The 10,186-nt window shown below is 43.8% G+C and overlaps 1 protein-coding gene across 1 annotated transcript; it reads right to left on the reverse strand.

Moving 5' to 3' along the window:
• Positions 1-8,276: 8,276 nt before the first annotated feature.
• LOC142817442 (uncharacterized) lies at positions 8,277-9,343 on the reverse strand. Its single transcript, XM_075894461.1, has 2 exons — positions 9,191-9,343; positions 8,277-8,552 (listed from the first exon to the last, which is right to left on the reverse strand). The coding sequence occupies exons 1-2, from the start codon at positions 9,296-9,298 to the stop codon at positions 8,355-8,357; spliced, it is 306 nt and encodes a 101-aa protein (XP_075750576.1). The 5' UTR covers positions 9,299-9,343; the 3' UTR covers positions 8,277-8,354.
• Positions 9,344-10,186: the final 843 nt, after the last annotated feature.

Consider the following 10,186-nt stretch of genomic DNA (forward strand, 5'->3'; position numbering starts at 1 on the left):
GTTGAGCTTCACTCGCTGAAGTTCAAAAAATTATTTTTAATACACACGTGTGCCAGTCGACGATGCAGTCATCATAGCAGATTGAAGACAGCCTACGACGAACTTTGCGAAAGTGTTAATCTGGGTTTGAGCGACGTTAATGCTTCGTGGTTGAAGTGTAACAATGCCCCACCGCGGTGGTCTAATGGCTTAGGTACTCGGCTGCTGACCCGCAGGTCGCGAAATCTAATCTCGGCTGCTGCGGCTGCACTTTCGTTGGAGGTGGCATTGCTGTAGGCTTGTGTGCTCAGATTTGAGCGCACGTTAAAGAATCCCGGGTGGTCGAAATTGTTAAACCCCACATATCAATTATCGAAACCCTGGACTACATTAGACATAATCCTTATTAGGAGAAAATTAAATTGGCTTCGAAAATTGCTAAAAAAGCACAAGAGCGTCAAAACACGTCTCTAATCATCGAGCTGTCTGAACAACTAAAAGAAAAAATGAAGTTCGAACAACGCACTTTCACGATGTAAAATTAACTAAGATGGTGAAGGAACCACCACCTCTTCTTTGGCAGTTTATAAAGCCGAAGTCATTCAATATAGACTGGTTTATTATAAATAGTGTTTCTACATCAGATGAAACAGAAATAGCCAATGCATTTAATGAGCCCTTCATATCAGTTTTTACTTCTGATGACAAAGTTATGGCCACTTTTAACAAGTTTAAAGCCCTACCTCCATCAAAATTATGAAAATCACAGAAGTTGGCGTATTTGAATTCTTAATAAATTTGAATATAAGAAAATCTTTTGCCCGGACGATTTACCAAATGCCTTTTTAAAAAGATATGCTGAATGGTCTTCTAAATTTCTAAAAGTTTTTATTGAATCATTATCCAGAGCTGTCCTGCCCGAAGATTGAAGGTACTCCAAAATTGAGCCTTATTTAAGCCTGGAGATAAAAAACTGCTCTGTATTTATCGCCCAATAGCTTTGTTTTGCACATGCTGCGAGTAAGTAGAACATGTATAGCGTAAACACATTTTCTGCTTTTTTGATTCACACTCAGTACTCTCACTTGCTCAGCATGTTTTTAGGTATGAATTTTCCACAGCAACACAATTGGTTGTATTGTCCATGACTTCGCCCTTACTATAAATAACCAGCCACAGATGAATGCTGTCTTTTTAGACTTCACCAAGGTGTTGGACAAGATCTCTCATTCCGAATTACTTGTGAAACTTTTGGAAGTATTAAAAAACTCACCACTTTGCAATTGGATACAAGCATACCCGACTTCTAGAAAACAGTATGTTGTTTTTAATGAACCATTTTCGAAAAAGTTGCCTGTCGATTCGGGTGTTCCCCACAGATCAGTCATGAAAATGTGACTGCTTCTTCTTTTTATAAAGGATATTGTGGATGAATATGGCATAAAGTTAGTCTATATTCCGGCGATTTTATTTGTATAGTGAGATAAACGCAACTTCTGATCAAACTGTACTGAATTTTTAATTGGATGAAGTGATGCGTTGGTGCTAGATATGGCAGAGGGCTGTGAATTACGACAAATGCGCTGTAATGGCCATAAGTAACAAGTAAAAATCCACTCTTATATACACATACTGTAGAACACAAATCAATAAATCGTATCAATGAGTAAAAATATATTGGTCTCGTTTTAACGGATAACATTCACTGGGATAGTCATATCAGTGTTGTTTCTAATAAGGCATTGTCTAAATAATAATTTCTAATGAGTTCCCTCAAGAGTGCGTCTACCAATTGTAAACTTGCCACTTACAAAGCTTTAATACTGCTGAATTTAGAGAATGCAAAAGTTATTTGGGTTCGAACCCGTTTACACGGACGAACACACTTCCGTTGGAGCGAGTTCAGAGTAAGGCTGTACGATTCATATTAAACAGTTACGGTCCCTCATCTATTGCTTTGTTTCTTCACCAAGCAGACTTAAATTGTATAACAGATAGAAATAATGTCGCTCGCCTCAATTTTCTGTTTAAAATCGTCAGGGGCAAGCTACAAAGCTGAACAAGTGGCTATATATTTTCCAGATGTTAGTTCATAAGGCAATGACACCCGTACTCATTAGTGCCATATAAATCCAAGAATGACAGTTTTAAGTATTCTTTTTCCCCGAACTGTAAGTGAGTAGAATAAACTCGATAAAGACGTAGTAACGGTAGTTGACTGCGACAAATTTGAGGCTTTGCTTCAATTGTAACCCTTTATCTATTTTGTATTACGACAAGGTTGTCTACATTGTTTTCTATTTCCCATTTGACATTTCCTGTTGATGTTGTCACTTGGAAGTTGTATTGTCTAAATTCACTGTTTGTATTCAGAAACCTTGATATATGTTTTGTAGCTCTCTGTTAGAGCCCCTATCATTGCGGTTAGCAGTATTGGAAATAAATCAATAATATAAAGAGTATAACCGATTTCTGTGCAGCCAGAGAAGGCTCAGTAGTAGAAAGGAGCTCAAAAAATATGGGCACGACAAGTTAACCTATTCTATAAGTTATGTAACCTAGAACTGAACATTGCCTAAAGCTACCATTTGAGTTTTAAGTCTTTATTCTGTGCTAACCCTTTAAGATCTGCCACCGGCGGATCTTCCGACACGGTAAAAAATTTGCTCCGCTTTTGCCGAGTTGTACAAGGCTGAGGCAGAGCAAGGCTAGTCGACACTGGCTTTTCCAGGTTTGTCTAGGCACATCAGAAGGGACAAATGGGCGAGTTTGTGCACTTCTGTTTTCAACGAATAATAGCACAACAAAAACCGAGACGGGGAACCACTGCTGTTTGTCTTTTCTTTCCCTTCTCTGTTTTTGTCGTCCTAATATTCTTTTAAGGTGCTAATCCCACCTTCACTCGCCTGTCCATGCGCTCATGTTCACGCGATCACATTGCGATTCACGAGTATTGGTTAAGTATCGATCGGGTTTCATTAAGGATTTATTCGCAGTCACAGCACCAATTACCTTATTTTTCTAAATAACCAATTGGTCTAATTTACGTAAATAAGGCTTGATGTTATGTTAACCTAAGCTTATTTAGCTGATTACCAAAGTTACAACTAGCGTCCGGCTCAGTCTTAACTGTTATTAGACTAAGCTTCGCGCACGTTACCTTGCACGGCGTGACTTAGCATACAAGAAGCTCAGCTCGGCTTTAATAGGGTTCGTTACAGTGTGATTTCATTATCTCAGTTATACGTAGCTAATCAGTTTTTGCACTGCTCAACATGGCTTTTTAAGGCATGCCTATGGTAACGTTGGTTTAACTAGGCACAGCTGTTCCTAATTTTACTTGCCGCGGCCACCGTGCCAGCATGATCATGACTTCTTCTCTACGCCGCGAACCGGACAAACGGCGGGCATATCACCAATGCTGCCAAGACAACAAAAGAAAAAAATACGTGTGCCTGTTTTTTTTTTCAAAATTCCTGGTGCAGTCGGTCAGAGTTTTTTTTTTATTCGCTGAACGATTGGCTGTTGCAGAATCGAGGAACGGCGAGCCTCCAACTTTGCAACTCGCCGGTCTCATCCCTGTCGCCCCTGACGACGAACGGCAGTAACCCAAGCCATGCCTTGAACTTTTTTTTTGTTTTGGTTTTATTACTTGCCGCAACACATTTTTTGACAAGACGCAAGATTCAGAAGGATAAACGTCATGTGGCACATGGTAGAAGACAGGCGATCTAAACGACGATGTTCTCGAAAGCTGGATCTGAGGCATGCCCCGCCGTGGTGGTCTAGTGGCTAAGGTACTCGGCTGCTGACTCGCAGGTCACGGGTTCGATTCCCGGCTGCGGCGGCTGCATTTACGATGGAGGCGGAAATGTTGTAGGCCCGTGTACTCAGATTTGGGTGCACGTTAAAGAACCCCAGGTGGTCAAAATTTCCGGAGCCCTCCACTACGGCGTCTCTCATAATCAAATAGTGGTTTTGGGACGTTAAACTCCACAAATCAATCAATCTGAGGCATGCGCTGATTTGTTCGCCATGGGATGGAATAACTCTGATGAGTGAAAGGACTAGTTACGTATATAGATACGTAAAGTGAAGGGGAGAAATTCTTGTTGTAGAAAATTGTATTCGACGAGATGGGATTCGATCCCACATACGCTCGGTTCACCAATCGCCTCACGTGGCAGACAGGATCAACAATTATGTCGTCTGCATCTGTAGCAACGACGTGCACTAAAAACAATATTTCATAATGCCGCTCTCTCTGTAAAGCTCAATAAAGGGGGAAGGTCACACGCTTCGGCTGTGCAGGCAACCCTTCAGAAAATATTTCTTCTTCGGTGTGGGCCTGCAATCTTCGGGGAGTAGGCGAAAGCGTTACCTGAGAAAACAACCGTCCAGAAAAGGCACCTAGCGATTGCTGCCTGGATCCGGAGGGTCGCTGCCCACGTAGAGCCGAACTAAGGTTCGTACCTTTTGTATGAATGCAAGTTTATTCCCCCAGCCGCCGTGCATTCTCACCGGCTACAGGAGTATGCGCTCCAGCAAGCTCGCTGATGTGTTTACATACCGGAACCATACTTAGCTTGAGCCGCTCCCATATTCAGCTTGGCCCACACTGACTTTATTAGTTATGCGGCCACATTTGTTCTTGATGACCTGTGCCTCTAGCCTTTTGGACAAGCTTTGGCCAACAAGATTGCTGCAAACTTACCATAAATATCATGTCTGAGCTGTACATTGCGGTATATACACCTTTTTTAAATGCGAATGCATTTCTTAGTAGGGCTATGTCAGGCGTTGATTCGGGATACGTCTTCCGCGCTCTTCCATAGCAAAAGCTGCGGGCGCACGTGTCGCTAGCAACCGCAGCCCCCACCATGTCACGCATCGGCAGTTGTCAGCAACAGCTGCTGGCAGGCGCGCTGTTGCTGACAAAAAAGAAGTAAACATTACTCTTCTAATGCTGAGTTCTCACTTGCGAAACGCCGTTATGGACACTACGCAATGCAAATGGATTTCCTCATGATTCAGGGAGGTGGGGGCTTTTCTTTTAAATTCGAAGCATTTCTTAGCGAGCTTCGGCGGCTTTGAGCGTATCTATCTTGCCATCTACGACTTTTAGCTCTCCTGACCGTTTCGTTAATGGTATCAATACCAAATTTGGCATGGCATAACATGACTGTACTATGAGCATAATTAACTAGTCATAACAGGACTACCATGATATGTATGCCAATAATGTCATGATTTATATTTCAGTCTTCCTACTATTGCGGTGGTTTCGTTCACATGACATGTTACGAAATTGGCATAGTATGATATGACTACATGGCGGACACAAGTCACAGACCCTAACGTGCAAATTATGATATGCATGACATGTAAGTCATAACTCATCACTACGCGCCACGCTCATGGTACATTTGCAGTCGTTTCGCTAGCTTCACAAACACCGAATTTGGTATTACGGGACGTGAATGGATGACGAATGTATGTGACTGTTGCAAACATGATAATCATGAGATGCGTGTCATGTAACAACATGACTACCTGCCACAATTATGATGCACTCGCGGCCGTTTCGATAACTTCAAAAACACCAAATTCGGCATTACGTGACACGAACGGTCGAAATATGTAAATGACATGTCTAATAATGATAATCATAACATGCGTGTCATCTAACAAGACAACATGCCACACTCATGATGCGCTCGCGGCCGTTTAGCTAGCCTCACATTTGCCAAATTCGGTATTACGTTACGCCAATGGATGACGATGGTGTGTGAAGGTACAAACGTGGTAATCATCAGATGCGTGTCATGTAAGAGCATGACTACGTGCCACACTCAAGGCCCCAAAACACTTCGACGTGTCCCGGCGCGCATGCGCGCCAGCGTTTGTTTCGTCGCGTCACGCTGGCGATGCCACGTAAGGCGCCGATCTGCCTGGCATATACTCGCAGGCGCACGCCACGGTGCATTGCTATGACGCATGCGCGTTTGAGCGCACCCGGCGTCCTTCCGCCATGGCGCTATGCAGACGCGGTGCTGTCTAGGTAACGTCGTCGGCGCGAAATGCAGCATGTTGAATTTCGAGACGGTTGCTGCTGGACCTCGGCGGCAGACGCTGGTCGCGCCTAGTGTCAGACAATAGAGTGCTTGCGGTTTCCTATAGCGTAGCGTCGCTGCGCCCAGCGTGGGCACGTGTTAGCGTTACGTGCGCTCGCCGCCATTTCGCTAGCTTCACAAATACCAAGTTTCGTATTACGGTATGTGAATAGACGACGAAGGTATGGGACACGTCCAAGCATGATAATCATGATGTTTGTGTCGTGAAAAACATTACAACATGCTACGTTCATAGCGTGCTCGGGGCCGTTTCGCTACTGCACATATACCAGTTTCGATATCAGGTGACGTGAATAAATGACGAAGGTAAATGACACGTCCAAACGTTATTATCATGACATGAAAGTTACGTACGGCATTATTTACTTCCGACTCGTATTGTTGTGCTACTTTTAAAGTTACATATCAAGCTTCCTCATTCGTGCTTCGCATACCGGCGATTCCCATTGTACGTGGGATCTGCTAATTTTTTTTTACTCCGCCTTGCAGCTTTTTTTTTTAATATCTCTTCTCCCCAGTGATATCTGGCTTGCGCAGGTCTACTCTTGTTGTTTGTCGAACCAGTCCAGCAAACATTGTTATGTGATATTTGTTCGTCTTCGCACTACACGATTCCGCATGTGTCACCTCGTGACTGCTTCTTGAGCTAAAAGCAGCCTCGAAGCCAGCGGCATTAACGTTGATGCAGGCACGTTTTCATGTTGTACACTCGCAAACTTTGCAGAATAGAAATGCAGTGGTAGAAAGCAAGTCCAACAGGAAAGCACCTCGTATGTTTGACACCGGCAGCCAAACTTACGAGGAGCACGCCGGTGCTACACTCATGCACGAGAAATGCCCCCAATACTCTGCGATTTCTCGCCTCCAACAACGCAAAGCGATTTTGTAGATTACTTCCAATCAAGCGCATGGCTGCCAACTGAAGAGATGGAGTGAAGTGAGCTGCATTGCTTCTTACAGCGAAAGCTGCATATGGCTAGGAGAAACTAGGAGAAACAAAATTTCATCCGGCAGCGGTGTCACAAGCACTCTCCATTGACTAACGTTATAAGTTACGTTGATCGCATGTAACTGATGCACGCCATTGGCTACGTTACAAGTGACATCTTTAATTTCGTTGCAGCCATGGCGCCGAACACGCGCGCGACACTTTATCCAGAAACTTTTCACATGGGTATTCCACGGAACACTTTAGAAGAGCGCTGAAAGTTTAAATGCGAAATATTTCGCATTCGCCGGGGCTATGGTGCAGCTTGAGCACAAAAACAGGCCCAGGAGGCCGAGGTCCAGCAGCAACTGTGTAGCGATGATCCGTTAGTCTTCCAAGCCGCCTTAAATCGCGAACGTTAACGCAAGCGCCGGGGGTGGCCGGACTTTGCAAACCACGCGGCAGGGTTATCTCACAAAGTCAAACACTTCCAACGTTGGGAGCGCGTTAATTGCCGAAGAGCGTTCAACAGTGTGAACGCCTGCTTTTGGCGGGAGTTCCTCCAGTGGCATTTTGGTTTCGGCTGTGACGTCTGTGACGGCCTGTGGTTCGAAAACAACCACTGGGATTAACTCATTGGGAAACGCACGTAACTGCTCATTACATCGCTCCATAAGCGTGATATTGCAAGACACAATGTGTGGCATGTGAAATTAACACTGTGGTAAACCTAATTGAGCCAAACATGCGTCTAACCTCATCAAGAAGCAGGAAAATGTACCCAATAATTGTGAAAGGCTTCAGCTCCACGTCGGGTTGAACTCACAGACAAACATCGGAGCCACTCATTTCATATTTTACTGGTTAACCATTTCTACGGAAGGCTTGAGCGGTGATTTTTTTATGAAAGATTCACTGAAGGCTTCATCTGAAAGTATACTTCTTAAGCTGGAATTTCTCGTAAACGAAAATACCAGCTAAACTTGACTCTGGAAATATGATTACTGAGGCAGCCTGAATAATGACCAAGCGTCCAACAAAAGAAAAATTTTAGGACACTGCACCTCGTTCGCGTTAAGATCATTTCTTTTTCATATTAGCGAACACTTTATGTTCCTTTCATTTTATCATGCCATGTCTTTTATCGTGTCTGTCGTGTATCATAAAACTAAGCTTAGGTAAGGCCCAGGATACGACACCAATATTTACTGAAAAAAAAAGGGGGTCACAGTGAATCAACCAGCAGTTTTGTGTTTTATTTTTGCGTATGTCAAACCCACAATGTATTTGTAGTTATGGAGGCGTAGTAAAAGTTACGTCCTCAGAGCGACACAATTTTCGAAATTCGCCTCGGACGTGTAGTTGTCCTTGAAGAACTTCACAATTTGCTTGAGGGCACGCAGCAGCGGAAACGTCCCGTTCTTGCAGTGTCCGGAGGAGTCCGCGTATTCTAGCTGTGCCGCTGTGATGCCGTATTTCACTGGTGCCGCAGTCTTCTTGGAGCTGCAGACCTACACACATGACGAAAACGATGAAAGTTTTGAAAACTCCAATCACCACATGATTTGCTGTTTATCGGAGATTGAAAAAGAACTGCAGACTCATGAGTACGACCCCCCAAAAAATGCTCCTTTTTGGTCTGCACCACGATGTTTCATGAACGGTAATCATGCGTTTGATTGTAGTTATACAATTGTCCCAGGAACAGAGAGCATCTAGAGGCTTATTGCTAACTTCAGGAGCACATGAAATGCTCTTGGTTCTCAAGATCCCTTACAAACGGCCCCATCATACATACCATGAGAGCAAAAAAAAAAAAACTCCGTATTCGTTACAATGAAATGATTCGCGCTATTAAATGTCCATGTTAAAGGGACCCTGAAATGGTTTTGACAATTTCGTACGAACATATTGGGTAGACCGATTAATAAGGGTCCTTTACAGATTTACTTAAGGTCTCTGCGTAATTTATTACAACAATTTACAGCTCCGAATCGCTGCTGACCACTGCAGCTCAGCCGAACGCGTTTGCAGCCATCCATTCACAGCACGGCATCCTTTGGGAGCGCGACGTCACCTAGGCTGTTAATCTGATAGGAGGCGGAATGCGCGTGGGGGCTGGTTCACGCTGGTGGCAAACATGTCTCACCGATTGACGTATGACGTTTTCAGGCATCCGTGCGTGGCTGTTTCCTTCGTGCAAGTCTGCCATTCCACGACCGCTGGATAAAAAAGCGCACAGTATGGCCCGCCGCATCGAGCGGCTTTTATAGGGAGAGCGCGTGCCAGTCGTAGTTGCTGTTGTGGCCGCTGCAGCGTGACAGGGCGGGAGAGGAGGGACGCAGAAACGAGTGGCGGCGGCGGCTCTATCGGGGCAGTAGCCTCAACAAATTAGCTGGTCGTTGTCACAACAGTAACCCACTCAGTTATTCTTATCAGTGTTTTTCGAATCTCATTTATCGCAGGGATTGCATATCGCGTATTTTGTAGAGTACGTAGGCGCTATCTTCAATTGATTTTTCATGTGCGTGCCCAGCACCTGACGTTTTTTTTTCCAGGACCAGCTTCTAGCTTTGAGGCTGAAAGAAAAATCTACACAGCACATAGCTGAATTATATGGCACGTCATTGTTTTACTTATAAATATGTTTGAAACTAAAGTATTTCGATTTTTGTGACGTTTATTCAGTTACTCGCAATTCTTTCAGCCAGAATGCTTGACAACTAATTTTTAGTACACTTGCTATTATACGTTCATAGATTATATATGCTGATAAACGAATGAAAGAAATATGATTTGAATATTTTTCATGTTTTTCATGGAAAGTAATTCAGCTTCAAACGCTGGATAAAAGGGGTTTCTGCAAATATGGTGACGCTCTCCTCGTACCTTTACTGAAGAGGCTGCGAAAGCATATACATCATCAGAAGTGGCGTTCAAGTTTCTTCATAGTTCATACATGACGCGTATATATATATATATATATATATATATATATATATATATATATATATATATATATATACATAATGAGATCTAACAGTCTGCTGACCCGCAGGTCGCGGGTTCAAATCCCGGCTGCGGCGGCTGCATTTCCGATGGAGGCGGAAATGTCGAGGCCCGTGTGCTCAGATTTGGGTGCACG

The sequence above is a fragment of the Rhipicephalus microplus genome, chromosome 5, assembly GCF_043290135.1.
Source record: "Rhipicephalus microplus isolate Deutch F79 chromosome 5, USDA_Rmic, whole genome shotgun sequence".
Lineage (NCBI taxonomy): Eukaryota > Metazoa > Arthropoda > Arachnida > Ixodida > Ixodidae > Rhipicephalus > Rhipicephalus microplus.